The sequence below is a fragment of the Palaemon carinicauda genome, chromosome 38 (genome assembly GCF_036898095.1).
Source record: "Palaemon carinicauda isolate YSFRI2023 chromosome 38, ASM3689809v2, whole genome shotgun sequence".
NCBI classification, from domain to species: Eukaryota; Metazoa; Arthropoda; class Malacostraca; order Decapoda; family Palaemonidae; genus Palaemon; species Palaemon carinicauda.
Window position 1 is genome coordinate 51854830 of NC_090762.1, and position 22069 is coordinate 51876898.

Below are 22069 nucleotides of genomic sequence, written 5' to 3' on the forward strand. Positions count from 1 at the left end.
GTTTAGAGTTCTATTGCTTGAGGGTACACTCGAGCACACTCTTCTATCTTATTTCTCTTCCTCTTGTTCTTGTTAAATTTTTTATAGTTTATATAGGAGATATTTATTTTAATGTTGTTACTCATCCTGAAATATTTTATTTTCCTTTGCCCCTCGCTGAGCTATTTTCCCTGATGGAGCCCCTGGGCTTATAGCATCCTGCTTTTCCAACTAGGGTTGTAGCTTAGCAAGTAATAATAATGATAATAACGCCGTTCCTACCAGTGCCCGGCTACCGATGACCTGCCGACGACCTCTCGCTGGATAATGATTGACATCGCCAGTCATCAATCTCAGTAGTGCAGCATCAAGAGACTTCATCTTCGTCATCATCATCTCCCGGAGTTATCATATCCCGACAAAGACGACGACCACCTCCACCACCAGCTGGGATCATAAAGACGGCCAGATGGTGCAGGGGAACTGCACTCGAACCATCTCCAAGAAAAGCCATAAACTTCGAGGGAAATCTGCTTTATCTCTCTCTCTCTCTCTCTCTCTCTCTCTCTCTCTCTCTCTCTCTCTCTCTCTCTCTCTCTCTCTCTCTCTCTCTCTCTCTCTATCATGCGTTGTGTAAAATATATTATTTAGATCTCTCTCTCTCTCTCTCTCTCTCTCTCTCTCTCTCTCTCTCTCTCTCTCTCTCTCTCTATCATGCGTTGTATAAAATATATTATTTAGATCTCTCTCTCTCTCTCTCTCTCTCTTCTTTCCAAGACGTTGATTTGTCTTTTCTTCCTTCTTCCTTCGTACCATTCTTAGTCCGGATATTTCAACTCTGGGGAAAATACTCATTCGAGAAAAAGCGGAAGAAGAAATCTCTTCTTCAGTTCGTCAATATTTGGTTTAAACCTCCCATGAAAAAATGCAAAGTCAATTCCGAAGAAAGTTTATGCTCGTTCAATGAGGAAGTAATTATTTAATTTCATGTTGCGATTTCCCGCCCCTCCTCCCCCCCCCCCAAAAAAAAAAAACAGGTAATCAGTAAATTGTGAAAATCTATAATTGATATTTGTGAAATATTTCATGATTATCAACGGCCTAAAATCATTTAACCTACTATATATGAACTGATATTAAATCACTCATTTTTTTTGTGTTTTGAATTACGTGAAGTAAGGCTTCATTAAGAATGTATAATTGTGTATAATATTTATGACTATTATGACATTTCAATGATAGGATGCAGTGAAGCTAATACGGCGATAATGGCGAGACGGGAAATAAATGTATACTATGATTATGCAAAAAAGGTTAATATATTGTGCAATAATTAAATAAACTATTCAGAAGAAAGTAATGAAATATAAAATGGACAAATCTTAACCGCAAATGCAGTATTATACTAACTTAATGAGCCCATTTCAATTGAGTCGCAGCGCTAAGAAACTGAATTATTCATTGCCAAGAGAAGGGCACTCCAGAATCAAACCAGTGTAGAAGACTCTTTAGCTATGGTAAGCAGCTCTTCTAGGAGTAGGACACTCCAAAATCAAACCATTGTTCTCTAGTCTTGGGTAGTGCCATAGCCACTGTACCATGGTCTTCCACTGTCTCTTGGGTTAGAGTTCTCTTGCTTGAGGGTACACTCGGGCACACTATTCTATCTTATTTCTCTTCCTCTTGTTTTGTTAAAGTATTTATAGTTTATATCTATATTTTAATGTTGTTACTGTATTTGAAATATTTGATTTTTCCTTGTTTCTTTTCATCACTGGGCTATTTTCCCTGTTGGAGCCCCTGGGCTTATAGCATCTTGCTTTTCCAACTAGGGTTGTAGCTTATCAAATAATAATAATAATAATAATAATAATAATAAGTTTATGTAATTATTATGTGACTTATTTCCCATTGGATGACGCCGTTGAGATATTCAAACGAAAACGTTATTTAAAGAGAAACTTCTGCCGCTACTGTTTTCACAAAGACTAGTATCTCTTTCTCGTGTTTAGGATAAGATAAAGAAAGAAAAAGAAATTGCAGTAAGGTTAGATATGAAAAGACTTTGGAGGAGTTTCCCAGGGAGCCGAGAGGAGGTTATTGCGAGAAGGGCAGTCAGTCACTGAAAGAGTTGGTTCCAATAACGAAACAAGTACCGGGTTTTTTTTTTTTTTTTTTTTTGTAAGAGAAAGCATAAGGCTTCCTTGTGTTGGTTGATTAAAGGGGAGTTACTCAAAGAAATATAGTAGATAGAAACGAGTGGAAGTATAAGAATTATATATAAAAGGAAAGCTTTGAGATGAAAAGTAAACAAAGAAGTATTAGAGACTTGTCGAGAATGTAATGGCAGTGTACGAGAGAAATTAGAGTTCCAATGAACAACCAGCTTCAGCTAACAAGAAATGATATATATATATATATATATATATATATATATATATATATATATATATATATATATATGTATGTATGTATGTATGTAATGACCAAAGACACAAACTGTTTTATATAAACACCATTGTGATGAGCTGTGAAAACACTGAAGATATATATAAATTATTTTCATCATGCGCCTTTTTATTTATTATGTGATACCACCAGAATTCAGCGAGTTTTTTTTATGTTACTTTCCGGGTGCGTTTACATTTTGGAATTTTACAGATGTGTATTTTACCTTAAAAACCAAAGGGATAGATTTAGGGCATTCCATTACCGATATAAAAGGAAGCAATAAAGGACGACAAAGGTCTCTAAGGTCTTAAAGTGTCTAGAAATGGGATTTGGCATGTCGATTAAGAATCAGGTCATCGTCATTGTTTAGTTTGATAACATGGTTTAGAGGTTTTGAAAATTACCTGATTAGTATATTGCCAATGCATGAATGGTTATGGAGAAATGACAACACCATATATGATATATATATATATATATATATATATATATATATACATATATATATATATATGTATATATGTATATATATATATATATATATATATATATATATATATATATATATGTATGTATATATATATGTATATTGATTGATTGATTGATTGATTCGTTTAAGAAATATGTGTCAAAATGATATTAACAATTGTTGCTGGAAATGTTCTTATCGTAGATTATCTGGATTAAAAACAACTATTCTTTAATCTCAAAGAAACATGCACTCATCCATAAATATTTTTCAAATACTTGCATACATTTGATTTAAATCATAACATCATTGAGAAGATGAAAAAAATCAGAATATAGATAAATAAAGCCATCTGAAGTGGATTGACTTCTTCACAAAATGTAAGAACACTTGATTTGAATGTAGCAATCCTCTCCAATGATCCTCGATGGAGGGGACCCGCTCTCCTCTTCTCAGCACTCAATAAAGGAGCAGTTTCTCAAGCACCCAAAGCTGGAACACTCAACCGGAAAATGTCACAGAGACAATAGAGCCAATAAGTGCTGTAGAAATAACTAGGGTTGTCTACCCATTACAGAGCCATGATTTAATCGCTTGCATGGTGAGTAGCTCTTCTTGAAGGACACTTCTAAATAATCTGGAATATTCTTTACATACATTTCCTGTCCTCATACACCGGACAATACTGAAAATACCAAACAATTCTTCCTCTCTCAATAGGTGAACTTCTGCACTGTGATTGTTCAGTAGCTACATTCCTCTTGGTAAGGACAGAAGAGACTCTCTAGCTATGGTAGGCAGCTCTTTTAGGAGAAGAACACTCCAAAATCAAACCATTGTTCTCTAGTTTTGAGTCGTGCCATAGCCTCTGTACCATGGTCTTCCACACTCTTTGGTTAGAGTTCTATTGCTTGAGGATACACCCAAGCACACTATTATCTATGTTTCCTTATTTCCTTTCCTCCCTTGGCTATTTTCTCTGTTGGAACCCTTGGGATTGTAGTATCCTGCATTTATAACTAGGGCTGTACCAAAGCTAGTAGTAGTAGTAGTAGTAGTAGTAGTAGTAGTAGTAATAATAATAATAATAATAATAATAATAATAATAATAACATATATATATATATATATATATATATATATATATATATATATATATATATATATATATATATATATAAAGACACAGAGAAGATATCTCGAGAATTACGCAATGTTTCAAGAAAGTAATGAGGAAAGGTACCACTAACTACCTAAAAAAAATATCCCAAGAAAAGAAGTTAGCTCAATCTGGCCTTCCCATAAAGAGATTACTATATATTTTACAACTACCGAAGGAATGTCTTGCTCGCGCTACTTCCTGATCATTTTACGACGGGTGCTTCATCACTTGGCTATAATCTCTGTCAGTCTTTTGGATAATAAACCAGGCCCTATGTAACTAGATGGGGACCCCCCCCCCCCCTTCTCCCCTTCCCACGCCGTGACTAGATAAGATCCTTCTTAGAACAAGACGCTTTGAAGTTCCGTGTTTTAAAGTAAGCTTGACTTTAAGAATAACACTTTCTTTATTATTTGGAGCGTGCAAAGTCGCTTCTTCTTACAATAACTGCAGATTATATCAGTTCCCCTGAGTTCCAACTATATGTCTGCTTTCACTTCACACAGTGTTATGCGTCATACAAATACTTACTAAAACGGGGTAACTATAAAAACTTAGTTTTTTATACATAAAATAAGTAGACATTTTTGCATCTGTTTAATCAACTTCATTTATTTGTCTTGTTCTTTATAAATATTACTGCTGTTTGCAATTCATATTTACTAATATAATTTTTATACCTAATATATGTCATGATTATCTAAAATCTATTAAGTACCAAATAGCATTTATTTTACTTTCTGTTAAAACTGTGAGCAGTATCAAAGTCAGTCGTAGCTACGCCCTTCTACTTGATAGATAAGTAATTAAAGTTAAAAACTGTCTCGCTCTGTTTTAGATTATCAACTTAATCTTAGACTTAAACCCCAATATAGGTAACCTAAAGGTTTGAGATTCCCAGCACCGTAAAAACTATCAATCATATTCATAAACTTAAGGTTAAAAGATGTATCCTTTCTTCTACCTTCCTGAGAATGAAGTCCAACGAGGATTGTGTACGAAAGTAATATATCTCACCTCTCATAAGGAGATCTTATTTAGAGATTCGAATCCGTCCTCTTTGTCAATCATATGAGAATAATTTCTAGACACCGACTGCACACATAAGATTATTATTATTATTATTATTATTATTATTATTATTACTACTAGCCAAGCTACAACCCTAGTTGGAAAAGCAAGATGCTATAAGCCCAAGGGCTCCAACAGGGAAAATAGCCCAGTGAGGAAAGGAAATAAGGAAATAAATAAATGATGAGAATAAATTAACAATAAATCGTTCTAAAAACAACAACAACGCCAAAACAGAATATGTCCTATATAAACTATTAACAACGTCAAAAACAGATATGTCATATATAAACAATAAAAAGACTCATGTCAGCCTGGTCAACATAAAAACATTTGCTCCTACTTTGAACTTTTGAAGTTCTACTGATTCAACTACCCGATTAGGAAGAGCATTCCACAACTTGGTAACAGCTGGAATAAAACTTTTAGAATACTGTGTAGTATTGAGCCTCATGATGGATCATTCCCGTAACAGACTAAATTCGTTTTAGAAAGCAACTCGGGGCTATCTAACCTTTGCTTGCCCAGAAACTTCATCAATGGGAATTTGACAAACTGTAGGTTGAGTCAGCTAAAGTAGGTTTGGTGAACCCACAGGGGTTCTAACAAACCCCAGGTTGTCTAACATGTTAGAAAATGGAAGCCTGACAAACACTATGTTTTATTGCATTCTAGCCAAAGGGGTTCTGACACATGCCAGGTTACCTTACTAGCCAATGGAGGTTTGGCAAACCCTGGGTTTTGTAACATTCTAGCCACAAAGATTCCGACCAATCCCAGGTTACCTAACATGTATTGGTGTGCTACTGTTGTTAACACACATTTGGGTTCTCTTCAAATGTCATCTAAAATGTGTTATATATTAGAGATGGTATGTTACATCTTCAAGTAAAGTCTAAGTAAGTTAACTTTAAAATAGTTTATTCTTTAAGAACAGTGTTAACATCTCCATCACAGGAGTATAGCTGGTTTGGTCGGATGACCATTCCGTATGACACCGTAAAGTGAACTGATACAAATATCCAATTTCATACTAAAGTTTACACAGGTATCTCAGAATTTATGGAATTATAGTAAACACAACATTTATACCGGAAGATGCTTGTTCCATTCTCACAGACAACTTCTTTCTCACGGGGCTTGGTTGTGTTTACTCTTCATGAAAAATGTTACATTGCTGAGGTTTGGCAATCGCATCCTGCTTAGAATATGACTATGGCAGTTCTCACACTTCTCTTACTTCCACAATGACCTGTAGGTCATGTGTTTTAAACAAGTAATATTTAATATATTACATTAGCTCGGTCAGCTACCTAAATTTTTAAATACGTCAAAATATGTTTACTAGGAGTGTGACTGGATATATATATATATATATTTTTTTTTTAACCTTAGCCATAAGCAAATGAGGACGAATGTTCAAATAGGCACATTAAAAAAAATAATAATGCATACTTGACAAATATTGCCAAAACAAAGAAAAAATGCATGATAAATACAGATCACATATATGGTACATTGCTAGCAAACGATTATATGGTACCAAATAAAAAAATACTGATATACATATGATTCGGTAACTTTGTTAAAGAATAGTTGTTACCTTTGTCAAAAACATAGATTATTATAATACGGTAACTAATAAAAATATTTGTTACCTTGGTAAAGATACAATTTTAGTGCACAAACACGAATTCCTGGTACGTACACGTACCACGGTTTCGTACATATATATATATATATATATATATATATATATATATATATATATATATATATATATATATATGGCTTATATATTTTATTAGATGCCCATAGATTCTGTTTTTTAACAGTAAGGCTTATATATTTTATTAGGTGCCGAAAAAAAGTTTTATTTTTTAAATGTTTTGTAAATGTTTTTTAAAATGCAAATGTTCTATAGTCTCTTCTATTACATATTACTAGCGTACTAACTGCTTTTCGTGCACAACACTTTTCCAAGACAATATTACTCCTTTGAACGAATGAAGGGGCCAGTTTCAAACGACTTTAAATTGAATTAGATAAGGAGTTTTATCTGGACATGGCAAAACATTCTGTTTGATCTCAATTCTATCTCTCCTTAACCTACGCCAAACAAGGATGTTAACGGCGATAAATATCATCACTGTAACACTTATTCCTGCTAGCAATATGTAGAATCGACGTTCTTCATAAGTCAGTGTCGGGTGGTCCATCTCGGTCAATTTCATCAACCGCTTAGCCACATGTGCATTGTATGGGAGAGTTAAAGATGGAATTGTTGACCACGTGAAGTTCGCGAAGTAGGCTCGTTCTCTGATGATAGTCTTGATTCCATGCACTGTATAATTCGGGAACGTCCCGATACAACCATCTGCTGCAACGAAGATTTGGGAATAGGACGTGGATCCGTCCGGCATGATACATTGAAGCCGGCCTTGTTGTATCGTATCCACGAACCGTTGTTCAGTCTGCAATTGAACTTATTATTGTCAAAGAGATAAAGCTTATCCAGACAATTTTCATTTGTATGGGAGAGAGCACCGTCTAGCACTATAATTAACTCGCATGAATCCATTAAGTTTTTATGGAATTCAAATGAGTCAGCTGTACATATTTTTTTATCCATTGCATCTGAACAGTGAGTTAATTGATTCAAGTCTTTAATGACCGTATATGTTTCTTTGTCTGGGGAAATCAATACGTGTCCTGTCAAACTGGATATTACTGGATTTGAGTGATTCGTCATGAAAGTCGGAAATGGTGATATCTTGTAAGATTGCCAGGCATCGGAAGAATCAAAGGGAATTGTAATCATAATCCTGTGATTTTCAACGCTTACTGTAATTAGGCTGTAATAAAATTCTAACCTACGTGCGTCTAACAAAGGAATATAACCTAATTTCTCTCGTCCGTTCTCCACAATTAACGTTAAGAGTCTTATTGGCAACAAATGGGGTGACAGTACACCTTTAGTCGCTAACGTGATAGCTTCCACATAATCTTTTGATTTCTCAATGAAATGTGCAATTCTATTATGTATATGATCTATTTTTGAATCATAATACGTTAACGTTGCCAACAAATCCTGTACTTCCATAATCTGATTGATATTACTAGAATGTTCATTTACCAAACTCATAATTTGATTGATTGAAGCTAACTGATTCCTTAGTTCTGACATAATCAATTCATCTTCATGAGTCAGGAACTCAATTTTCTTATTTTGATTACTAATCTTAAGACGAATGGAAATTCCTAAGCCTAAACTTGCAATAGAACCAAAGATCGAAAGGTCACAAGCCAAAGATTCTGCCTCGTAAGTCTTATTTTGCAAGTCGTCAGATAGCATCTCTGCAACTTTTAGTGTCGATGCAAGCAAACTCTCTGTATTAAAAGGAAAATGTCTTCTATGCATTTCATTTAATGAAACAGCAAACCTTGAAATGGCGCTCTTTAAGCTAGTGACGTCATTCTCTGGGAGGAAAATTGCTTGCATACGCACTTCAACAACTACGTTACTTGATGTAATAAAAACGTCTTCTTGTCTTTCAACTATAGTGCCATATTTAAAATCTATACTTTTAGTTTTAGAGCTCATCCCACACGAGAAAAATGTCTGAGCGAACAATATCACTCCGGACAATAAAAACTTCATCTTGGAAACCTGTAACGAGAAAAATATATGTAATTGCTCCTGTATTAAGAAGAAAAACTTTTAACATATTATGTTTACAAAAAATAAAAAAAAAAATAAAAAATCTTTCCCTCACTTCTTTCCCTCTTATTTTAATTTCTTATGTGAGCCACTGGTACGATTCTCTCATCAGTGGGTTGGGATACATTTTGAACTCTAAACTTATTGTCCGTTAATGTTTCCAAAATGTTAATTGGGCCTTCAAACTTAGGTGTTAGTTTATAATTGAGTCCTTTGCGTACATTTACCTGTATGTATACATTATCAACCACGGTATATGTTTTAGTTGGCTTCGCTATTTTATCATGATTCCTTTTCATTATGATTTATGATTCTTCTAAATTCTTTCGAAGGATATCAAAACGACTTTTACTTGCATTTATACATTCTTTTAAGGGATTTGATAGATTAGTTGTAGGAGTTAATACATGGAAAGGCGTTCTAACTGGGGTACCATACAATGCCTCGTGCGGTGACATTTTAATTGATATATGATATGAATAATTCAGAGTACTCAGTACCGCAGGTATTGCAATATCCCAGTTGGGGTCTGATCCCCCTAGTGTTACTCTTAATATATTTAAAACCTTCCTATTTGCTCTTTCCACTAGCCCATTCGACTCTGGGTGATATATCCTGGTATTTATTTTCTTTATGCTAAGGAATTCACACAATGAGGTAAGAAAGTGATTATTAAATTCTCCACCTGAGTCTGAGATTATCATGTGTGGAATTCCATGTTTACAAATGTAACACTCGTAAAACTTCCTAGCGCATTCAATCGCAGTTTTAGTTTTAAGCGCTATTAGTTCTGTATATCGAGTTAAAGCATCTACAATTACTAAGGGGTGCTTATTTCCTCTGTCTGACTTGTAAAATCCTGTTAATAAATCTAAATGTATCCTTTCAAAGGGTTGATTGGGCACGGGATAAGCCACTAGGCTGATAGGTGTTTTCGTATGCCCTTTGTTTTCCTGACATGTGCGACAATTAGCTATGTGTTTTTTTATATCTGTAAGCATCGTATGCCAATAAAACAATGATTTGGCTTTCTGTGACATTAATGAAAACCCCGGGTGTCCATGCAATGGATTTGCATGCAACCAATTTAGGACACTGGAAATAAGTGAGATTGGTACCACTACCTGGTCGTTAGTTACATGTGGTGTATTGCGGGATTTCCTTGTCACGGTCCTACACAGAATATTATCTTTGATTATATAATTCTGCTGCTTATACTTTATATATTCCTTTTCTTTATGATTGCCTTTCAAAGCATTTATAATTTTTTCTAATTTCTGATCTTTTCTTTGCTCAGTCTGTAATAATTCAGCACTCCAGCCCAAATCTTCTTGTTCAGATATCGTTTTAACAATAGGCATGGATGTTGATATATCTATTAATTCAGCTAAAGGCTCCGTACAAGATGACACGGGCTTGTGTGATAATGCATCAGCAATGATATTTGCTTTCCCAGGTAAATACCCGATTCTCGCGCCAAAGTCTTGAATGATCAAATGCCACCAAGTTCGTTTGGGGCTGTGGCTGAAGCCTTTAAAGAAGTCGGTAAGTGGTTTATGATCAGTAAGAACCTTAACGGAATAACCGTATATTATGAACTTAAAATGCACTACTGAATTAACAATAGCTAGCCCTTCCTTGTCTATTACTGCATACTTACTTTTGGAAGTTCTCAGTTTTCGAGAATAAAAAGCTATCGGGAAAAATTGTTTTTCATATTGCTGAAGCAATACCCCACCTACTCCTAAGTCTGGGGCGTCTGTTGCAATGAAGAATTCCTTACCGAAGTCAGGAAATTTTTAGATAGGAGAACTACGCAGTTCATCTTTCAAGGTATTAAACGCCTGTTGATGCTGCTCAGACCATATGAAATCTACGCCCTTCTTCGTAAAGTCAGTTAAGGGAGCGGCTATTATTGAATAATTGCGTATAAAACGCCTGTAATATCCACTACAACCCAGAAATTGCTGTATTCCCTTGACATTAGTAGGTATTGGAAAGTTACGGATAGCCGACACCTTATCATGGACTACTTTGAGACCTTGGCTTGACACCATAAAACCCAAATAGACTAATTCTGTTTTGAAAAATTCACACTTACTAATCTTTACCCTTAAGTTATGTTGTCTTAGTCTCTGTAGTACTAGTTCTAATTTACGTAGATGTTCTTCTAAGGTGTTTGAAAAGATTACAAGGTCGTCCATATAGGCATGCAATATATCCCCTAGCAAGTCTCCAAACACTATGTTAATCATTCTTGTAAATGTTATGGGAGCACAACGTAAACCAAAAGGCATCCGTAAAAATTCATAATGTCCCCTGGCTGTGCTGAAGGCTGTGCATGGGATACTATTTTCTTCTAATGATATCTGGTGAAAACCTTTAAGTAAGTCCAAACTGGTAAAATATTTATTCTGACCTAACAAAGATAAAATATCGTCAGTACATGGCACTGGGAATCGATCAGGGATCGTCTCCTCATTTAGGCGACGGAAGTCTACGCAGATACGCCATGTTCGATCTTTTTTCGGTACAACTATTGATGGAAAATTATAAGGGCTGTTCGATTTCCTAATGACTCCTTCTTCTAGCATTTTACCTACTTCATCATTTATTTCATTCTGGAATTTCATAGGGAGTCTGTACGAGGGTACATTGATAATTTTCTGCTTGTCCTTTAACCTTATTTGATGCTCGATCACATCTGTTTTTCCTAAGGATCCATCCGTAGTGGAAAAAAACATTATGATATTCAGTTAAAAGTCCAAAAATTTTCTGCTGAATTTCTTCGTCTTGAATGTCTTTATTGATTTTATTTTTAATAGATTGCAAAAGGGATTCATCCGCAACTGATTGAGCGTGATTGATTTCAGCAACGGTAAAAATACGATGTTTATAAACTTCTACATCCAAGATATGTTGATTTTTGTGAATTACTAAAGTGGTATTTAAATGATTACAGACTTTAATATTACATTGTTGATGTGAGCCTACTGTATAAATAGCTTGTGTGACAGACAATCCGTTAGTTTTCAAAGTGTCGGAAAGGATTAATATTTCAGATCCCGGTAATGTTTTCATTACTTGCACTATTAAATTCGAAGGTATGTTTGGCTCGATAGATTGCATACAAGATGACATTACGGGTGAACGAGAATTCTTTTGGGTCGCGTATATTATTTCTTTATTAGTGAGACAAGTTATTGGTTCTTCAACGTATGTCACTGTTTTATTGGTCATCTCCTTTTTATCCAAAACTGATTTTAAGGTATTAGAAGACTTATAGAATTTTCCTTTGATATACACGCCGTGCTTGGCAGAAGCTAAGATAATGTTTTGATTGCCCATAGATGGGTATCCTATAATTACAGCTGGATACATATCAATGTTTTGTACAACAACAAATGTATCGGCAAACGTGCGCTTACTGACCTTGAACTGAATATGAGTTACACCTATTAGATTTAATTCATTATATCCTATACCCGAGAGTCTTACTCCGTATTTTTCTATTGGAAAGTTCGAAAACAACAAATGATGTGTCCTCAAATCCATGATATTACGTGGGCTACCTGAGTCAAAAAATAATGTAAATGATCTGTGTTTTAAATTTACAGCATATAATGTTGGTCGTAACTTGTTTTGGCTTATTATTGTATGAATTCGTTGTAAAATTTACGGGAGCATGCACTGATTTACTTAATTCGGCCGTGTGTTTCATAGGAAAATCTATTGCCTCACAATGATCTGATAAAACATTAAATTGATTATTCAATACTACTGATGTTGACATGAATGACCTTGACCCAACATCACTCTCTTTCCCACTGGAGTTAATTATGTGGTATTTGCTTTGCTCTGCACATTCTGAAAATTAGTCTGACCTTGCGAGGTCTGGTTTGACGACCCAGGATTAGCGTTATTCGAAGAACTGTTTGTTTGTTTCGGATCTGAACTACATTGACGTTTGGCTGTTTCTTCTTATTGAAATGAGGATTTTTCTTTTTATTTCCATATGGAACTGACTGTGGAATTGACTGTGTATTTCTAGGATTCTGTTGTGTCTTACGCGAGTAGCACTGACTATATGAATGAGTCGAACTATTATGTATCGAACAGAATCTCGTTCTGCAGTCCGCAATCAAGTGACCTTGACGTTTGCAATTATAACACGTCATTCCTGCAACTTGTCTATTATTAACTACATTTACTTGTTGTGGCTTTGTTTAATTTTTTGCAAAAACTTGGGTTAACACGGGATCAAGATCAGGACACTTAGACATGTGTTTCTTTATCTGTTTATATACATCCAATTCCATACTTGCTGGCGTTAACTTTTTATCAAAACACCGCACTAAAGCTTCAGGCAACATAAGTGTCATGCAAGTTAAATACATTAATCGTAAAAAATCTTTCACGGAGATGTTATCTCTAGTAACCCAAGTGGAATTACCTAAAATATCTTGATATTCATTAAGCCTATCGGCTATGAGAGCTGCTCTCTCAATAACATTAAGCCGAGTCATAGTGGCTTGATTAAGTGTATTTCTTAATGTTAAAACTACGTCCAAGGCTTCTTCACCCCCATAGACCGCACGTAGCCTAACTTTGAAATCATCCCAGGTAACTGCTTCTTGAAATGAAACACCCCTTAAATACGCACTCGCATCTCCTTTAGAAAAGTCTATAAAACTTTTAGCTTCTTGTAATTGTACAAATGGGTCTATGATTTGTTTAGCATTTAAATGGGCATCGACGGATGAAATCCATGACTCCACATTCTGAGGCAAGAACCCATTAACCCGACCCTGAAAAGGAAGGATTGCAGAGCGAGCATTTACTAGTGTCACAATAGGAAGGGGGTTACCATGTCCTGCGGTTGGGTTACTCGGTCCAGGGGCTGGGCTTACAGGGGGCATCATGTTTACGGTATTTCTTTTCCTATCTCTACGACCCCTTGCAATCCTATCAAAATATCTATATGAATACAGACGTCCACTGCGTAAACGCATAAGCACTAAATGATAAAAATTATAACAAAATTCCCCAAAACAATGATACTAATACAAAGATATTTCCCTAGAACTTCTGAAAGAAAACGGAATACAAAGATATTTCCCGAGAACTTCTGAAAGAAAACGGAATTAGCAGTTTCCTTTAATGAAAGGAAATTGAAGATTAGCAAACAACTCACCCCAGTAATAATGGACTATCGACTAGTGGTAACTACACCTCACTGCTCAATACTGAAATGAATAAGAAAATTATACTTAGCTTCGGTTTATATGGCGAAGTGTGATGTCGTCATTTCCTCTCTCTCTCTCTTGATGTTTGGGTGAATGTTTTCGGTCCGATTTCCGTTGAATGTAGTGCTTCCTGGATATGTTTCTTCAATGTTTTGTAAACGTTGAATGTCAGTCCTTGGTTTTTTTAGGATGTTGATTTAAGATCCAGTTCCTCAGTTTGTATAACATTCATTTGTTGGTATTAAATGTTTCATTTCTTCGGTGGACTATGATACTTAGTCAAAATTGTAGATTCATTACTGTTGATTTCTTGAAGATCTTTCTCTGGTTTTTAGAGTTTTATTCACTGGTTCTTGAAGATCTTTCTCTGGTTCTTAGTGTTTTATTCGCTGGTTCTTGAAGATCTTTCTCTGGTTCTTAGAGTTTTACCGCTGGTTCTTGAAGATCTTTCTCTGGTTCTTAGAGTTTTACCACTGCCACCATTTATTGGTGTGCTACTGTTGTTAACACACATTTGGGTTCTCTTCAAATGTCATCTAAAATGTGTTATATATTAGAGTTGGTATGTTACATCTTCAAGTAAAGTCTAAGTAAGTTAACTTTAAAATAGTTTATTCTTTAAGAACAGTGTTAACATCTCCATCACAGGAGTATAGCTGGTTTGGTCGGATGACCATTCTGTATGACATCGTAAAGTGAACTGATACAAATATCCAATTTCATACTAAAGTTTACACAGGTATCTCAGAATTTATGGAATTATAGTAAACACAACATTTATACCGGAAGATGCTTGTTCCATTCTCACAGACAACTTCTTTCTCACGGGGCTTGGTTGTGTTTACTCTTCATGAAAAATGTTACATTGCTGAGGTTTGGCAATCGCATCCTGCTTAGAATATGACTATGGCAGTTCTCACACTTCTCTTAATTCCAAAATGACCTGTAGGTCATGTGTTTTAAACAAGTAATATTGAATATATTACACATGTTAGTGAATGGAAGTTTGGCAAACCCTTCTTTTCAAAACATTCTAGCCCCCGGAGTTCTTACAAACCACAGGTTTTACCTAAAAATTTATCCAGTGGAGGTTTGCCGTACCATTGGTTTCATAGCATACTAGCCACAGGGATTTTGAAAAACCCCAGGTAGCTAAAAAGTTAGCCAATGGGGTTTGCCAAACCCTGGTTTTCATACCATGCTAGCCACTGGGTTTTGACAAACCCCAGGTTTCCTAACATTTTAGCGAATAGAGGTTTGACTAATACTTGGTTGAACATTATATTAGCCACTGGGGGTATGATTTTAACTTAAGTTGTATAACGTTTTAAATGAGCTGTTGGATCAATCTGGACACGATATTATTAATTAAATCTCATAGAAATGTATATTCCATCTTCATATCAGACCATTTAATTACAAACTCGAGTTTGCTGTTATTTTTTCTGTTCTATTTCTTTCTATTTGGGTTTTTTATTTTAGTGTAAACAACTCATCAGTATGAGTTAAGGATTTACTTAAAGACATATCGGCCAGGAAACACAAGATGAAAATTTGCAACCTAACTTCTAGAATCCACAAAAAAAAAAAAAATATGTATATCTATATATATATAAGAATCTAAGTCACTCAAAACTGGTTAAAGATTAAACTAATCAAAATGTGTTGTTAGAGCCTGTTGGGTTGATTTTATTGGCCTCTCTCTCTCTCTCTCTCTCTCTCTCTCTCTCTCTCTCTCTCTCTCTCTCTCTCTCTCTCTCTCTCTCTCTCTCTCGTTTTGCTTAATTAGTAGGGTGGTGATGCAATGCCTCGAACAAATTAACTCTCTCTCTCTCTCTCTCTCTCTCTCTCTCTCTCTCTCTCTCTCTCTCTCTCTCTCTCTCTCTCTCTCTCTCTCTCTCTCTCTCAAGAGTTAAAGTATCTGGCAGTAATGATTTATTTTGTAGTTTGAATAAATTTACAATATTGAACTGTCTCTTTTTCAATCAAAATATATCAAAATATAAGTAGTTATACACATTCATAATGTTGGATCTATGAAAGACAGTACTGATAATAAGCTATCGGAAAATAGAACTGCTACCAAGCAAGATAAGAAAGAAAATGTAAACTAAGAACCCTTCAATTTATTCCACTATTAAATTCTCATTCAGAAATTCCACTTCATGGAATAGTAAATGGTCCTTTATTACAAAGGGTGGAGAATTAGTTAATTAGAGATGATGCATATTTAACAAATAAATGTACACAGGGTTAAATTTCATGTGCGCAAAAAGTCATTCTTAGATTACCTGAAGATATATTTGGATCAGGGCTAGTCAGACAGTAGCAATTACCTTACATGAGTCGAATGTTCATGATCTACATACATACATATACCAAGGCACTTCCCCCAATTTTGGGGGGTAGCCGACATCAAATAAATGAAGCAAAATAAGGGGACCTCTCCTCTCTCCGTTCCTCCCAGCCTGACAAGGGACTCAACCGAGTTCGGCTGGTACTGCTAGGGTGCCACAGCCCACCCTCCCCGTTATCCACCACAGATGAAGCTTCATAACGCTGAATCCTCTACTGCTGCTACCTCCGCGGTCATCCAAGGTACCGGAGGAAGCAGCAGGGCCTACCGGAACTGCGTCACAATTGCTCGCCATTCGTTCCTATTTCTAGCACGCTCTCTTGCCTCTCACATCTATCCTCCTATCACCCAGAGCTTCCTTCACTCCATCCATCCACCCAAACCTTGGCCTTCCTCTTGTACTTCTCCCATCAACTCATGCATTCATTACCTTCTTTAGCAGACAGCCATTTTCCATTCTCTCAACATAGCCAAACTACCTCAACACATTCGTATCCACTCTAGCTGCTAACTCATTTCTTACAACCGTTTTCACTCTTACTACTTTGTTCCTAACCCTGACTACTCGAGATACACCAGCCATACTCCTTAGACACTTCATCTCAAACGCATTCAGTTTCTGTCTCTCCGTCACTTTCATTCCCCACAACTCCGATCCATACATCACAGTTGGTACAATCACTTTCTCATACAGAACTCTCTTTACATTCATGCCCAACCCTCTATTTTTTACCACTCCCTTAACTGCTCCCAACACTTTGCATCCTTCATTCACTCTCTGACATACATCTGCCTCCACTCCACCATTTTCTGCAACAACAGACCCCAAGTACTTAAACTGATCCACCTCCTCAAGTAACTCTCCATTTAACAGGACATTCAACCTCGCACCACCTTCCCTTCTCGTACATCTCATAACCTTACTCTTACCCACATTAACTCTCAACTTCCTTCTCTCACACACTCTTCCAAATTCTGTCACTAATCGGCCAAGCTTCTCTTCTGTGTCTGCAACCAGTACAGTATCATCCACAAACAACAACTGATTTACCTCCCATTCATGGTCATTATCGTCTACCAGTTTCAATACTTGTCCAAGCGCTCGAGCATTCACCTCTCTCACCACTCCATCAACATACAAGTTAAACAACCACGGTGACATCACACATCCCTGTCTCAGCCCCACTTTCACCAAAAACCAATCGCTCACTTCATTTCCTATCTTAACACATGCTTTACTATCTTTGTAGAAACTTTTCACTGCTTGCAACAACCTTTCACCAACTCCATATAACCTCATCACATTCCACATTGCTTCCCTATCAACTCTATCATACGCTTTCTCCAGATCCATAAACGCAACATACACCTCCTTACCTTTTGCTAAATATTTCTTGCATATCTGCCTAACAGTAAAAATCTGATTCATACAACCCCTACCTCTTGTAAAACCACCTGTACTTCTAAGATTGCATTCTCTGTTTTATCCTTAATCCTATTAATCAGTACTCTACCATACACTTTTCCAACTACACTCAACAAACTAATACCCCTTGAATTACAACACTCATGCACATCTCCCTTACCCTTATATAGTGGTACAATATACGCACAAACCCAGTCTACTGGTACCATTGACAACACAAAACACATATTAAACAATCTTACCAACCATTCAAGTACAGTCACACCCCCTTCCTTCAACATCTCAGCTTTCACACCATCCATACCAGATGCTTTTCCTACTCTCGTTTCATCTAGTGCTCTCCTCACTTCCTCTCTTTGTAATATCTCTCTCATTCTCATCTCCCATCATCGGCACCTCAACACGTGCAATAGCAATTATATCTGCCTCCCTATTATCCTCAACATTCAGTAAACTTTTAAAATATTCCGCCCACCTTTTCCTTGCCTCCTCTCCTTTTAACAACCTTCCATTTCCATCTTTCACTGTCTCTTTAATTCTTGAACCAGCCTTCCTTACTCTCTTCACTTCTTTCCAAAACTTCTTATTCTTTTCATATGAATGACCCAATCCCTGACCCCACCTCAGGTCAGCTGCCCTCTTTGCCTCACTTACCTTGCGCTTCACTTCACTTTCTATATCTTTCATATTTCTCTACACTATTACTCTGCAGCCATTCTTCAAAAGCCCTCTTTTTCTCTTCCACTTTTACCTTCATTCCTTCATTCCACCATTCACTGCCCTTCCTCATGCTGCCTCCAACAAACTTCTTGCCACACACATCACTTGCAATCCCAACAAAATTTTCTTTTACTAACTTCCACTCCTCCTCTTACCAGTTTCTCTTACTTTCACTTCGTCATATGCCATTTTCAACCTTTCTTGATATTTACTTTTTACCCCCGGTTTTATTATCTCTTCAACCCTCACTAGCTCCCTTTTACATCCACCTACTCTATTCCCCCACTCTTTTGCTACAACTAATTTTCCTTCCACCAAAAAATGATCAGACATACCGTTAGCCATACCCCTAAACACGTGCACGTCTTTCAATCTTCCAAACATTCTTTTAGTTATCAACACATAATCCATTAACGCCCTTTCTACTACTCTTCCATTTGCTACTCTTACCCATGTATACTTGGTTTTACCTTTCTTTCATGATGTACTAATGGTAAATTTAGATTTTAGTAAATGCTGCAAAGGTTTTGCAAAATAATGTGAGAATTATTTTGAATTAGTTAACCATTAGAATCATTGAATATTCCATACCTAAAGTCGATTATGTTATTATTATTATTATTATTATTATTATTATTATTATTATTATTATTATTACTTACTTACTTACTAAGCTATAACCTTAGTTGGAAAAGCAGGATGCTATAAGCACAGGGGCCCCAACTGGGAAAATAGCCCAGTGAGGAAAGGAAACAAGGAAAAATGAAATATTTTAAGAATAGTAGCAACATTGAAATAAATATTTCCTATATAAACAATAAAACTATAACAAAACAATGGGAAGAGAAATTAGATAGAATAGGTGTATTTAGGAAACCAGACTAAATTTGTTTAGTTTATTTGAATGAACAATTCATCCAAGATTCATGTCAAATTTGCGGTTTGTTGAAATCCTTATCCTTGATATCGATATTAATAGATGATACCACCATTAAGTTAGTTCTTTGTGCTTGTTGCGAAAGATTTTTCATAATTCTGAACATCTTTTATATTCAGATCTTTACAGACTGTATCATGAAGTACGATGTACTATGTATGTAGTTTATTCAAACATTCTTGTTTACTCCCCCTACCATTGTCTTTGGGTACAGTTCTCTTGCTAGAGGGTACACTCAGGCACAATGTTCTGTCTTCTCTCTCTCTCTCTCTCTCTCTCTCTCTCTCTCTCTCTCTCTCTCTCTCTCTCTCTCTCTCTCTCTCTCTCTCTCTCTCTCTCTCTCTCTCTCTCTCTCTTTCTTGAAGTTTTTATAGTTTATATATGTAAGGTTACTGTTCGTAAAATATTTTATATCAACTGTTCATTACTTATCTTGAAGTTTCTTTATTTCCTTATTTCCTCTCCTCACTGGGTTATTTTTCCCTGTTGAAGCCCTTGGGCTTATATCATCCTGCTTTTCCAGCTAGGGTTGAACCTTAGCAAATAATAATAATAATAATAATAATAATAATAATAATAATAATAATAATAATAATAATAATCTTTACTACGCAGTGCTCTAGAAGTTTTATTCTAGTAGCAACTACTGTAGATTGTGGAAGGATTTTCCTGTTCCAATACTTGAATCGGTGAACAAATTCTTACCTTTCGCCGGAGGTTCAGACCACAATAGGCATTTGACCACTAGATTCTGTATATAACCTGCGATAAATGCTAGGAGCATATATCATCTCAGTTTGCTGGATAACAATATGTTAAATCGTGAGGTGAGGAATCAAAGAGAACTGCGAGAAGCGTGGTCAAAGGATGTTAGTGGGGAAAATAGGAGACATCTATAAAATTACAATAACGGTAATAAAATTGGATAGTGTCCCACCACCAAACAAGTTCAGTAAATACATATTTTGGAAATAAATTGAATAATGCCTTAGAAGTTATATGGTATTTAGAATATATCAAGGAATAAAATATGTTCGCATTACCAATACTGTTCAGAGCTACCTTGCTGTTGAGCATTTAAAACAAATTGCTCTATTACAACAAACTAATGAATGATTGAAGATGGTCCTGCAAAATTTGCAAAACTTGACTAATATGCTGGCTTAGAGAGTTGCTGAAAAGTGCAAGCTATTCAAAGAAGAAATTTTTGTATCAAATATATTATCACGTAAAAAGATATTAGAATTAAATAATTCAGGAGCAAATTAGAAATATTGCCGGAGTGCCGTTGCAAAGCCGAGGAATTGCCTGTTGCATTCTTCACAACTGTTGACAAACTGAAATATTCGGGGAAGTGACGTTGGCCTTCATCATTATTTATACTGCTATTGTAACCTAGTGAATCATATTATTTAACCAGTATCGGAATATAAACTCATTTAAAGTAACCTTAAAGTAGATTAATCGGGCCAGAAATGTCGTGTGAAGAGTCTGGTGATCAAGTCATCTTAGCGACGGCGAGCTACGACCACACCATCAAGTTATGGCAAGCTCACAGTGGCATTTGTCAGCGAACTTTACAACATGCCGAGTCTGTATCCTTTTATCTAAACAGCTGCAGCCTTGTGGCAGAATGAAATAGAAGCTTTTAAGTGTAGGCCGACGGGAAGGGGGAAACGGGAGTGACTAATCCGTCCTAGGTGTAGGGTACCGGTAGGCAGCTTCCAAGGCCGGGCGTGGCATTGCTGTGGAATGTAATGAAAGGACAGTAATTATTGACCTTAAGTTTGACGTATAGGCCATTGAATGTTTGGGGTGTGTGTAGGAAAACGGCCACCTGTATATGTTATTATGGTTAACTTATAATACGGCAGTGTAAGGGGGGTGTAACCCCCCCCCCCCTGTTAGGTATGTAGGTAAGGACACGGCTTCTAGGTTAGGTTGGGGGGGGGGTTTAAGTCCATTTTTAATCAGTGCATGAGGAACTGGCCACGGATATACAAAGGCTCCGAAACTTTCCAAGAAAGCTACTTACTGTTGTGTAAATCTCAAGACCTTTATAAGCAATTGATGCGCTTTGGTAACCTTTATTTGAATAGAAGGTGAATATTTGAGTAGAATAGTTTTGTACAAAATGCCAAATAAAGATAATAAGAAGCGCTCCTGTTTTATTAATATGTACTTTGGTAGCCTTTGCATTTTTTTGGGACAGTTGCGATGTAAAATTTATGTTATGACTGAAAAACATTTTAGAATCGAAACGGGCGCAAGAACACCACCTAACCTAAGTTTCCCCGGAGCCTTTGTATATCAGCGGCCAGTTCCTCCCGTATGCATGTAAAATGGACATAAGCTAACCCAAACTTTCCCCCCTAACCTAACCTAACCTACAAGCAGTGTCCTTACCTACTTACCTAAAAGGGGGTAACGCTCCCCTGCAACCCCCTTTACACTGCCGTATTCTAAGTCGGCCATCATCATGCATACATGTGGCCCCTTTTTTTACATACACCTCGTTTCCCTCACCTAAC

The 22069-nt window shown here is 36.2% G+C and overlaps 1 protein-coding gene across 2 annotated transcripts in view; it reads left to right on the forward strand.

Annotated features, from left to right (window-relative positions):
* LOC137630624 (target of rapamycin complex subunit lst8-like) overlaps positions 1-22069 on the forward strand; it is a 224782-nt gene that overhangs the window by 94441 nt on the left and 108272 nt on the right. Inside the window, exon 1 of one of the 2 annotated variants that reach the window (XM_068362228.1) lies at positions 20819-21133. The exons of the other annotated variant lie outside the window; for it this stretch is intronic. Coding sequence (XP_068218329.1) covers positions 21014-21133 — 120 coding nt within the window. The 5' untranslated portion in view covers positions 20819-21013. Of the gene's footprint in view, positions 1-20818; positions 21134-22069 lie in introns of those variants that run through there. 2 annotated transcript variants of the gene reach the window in all.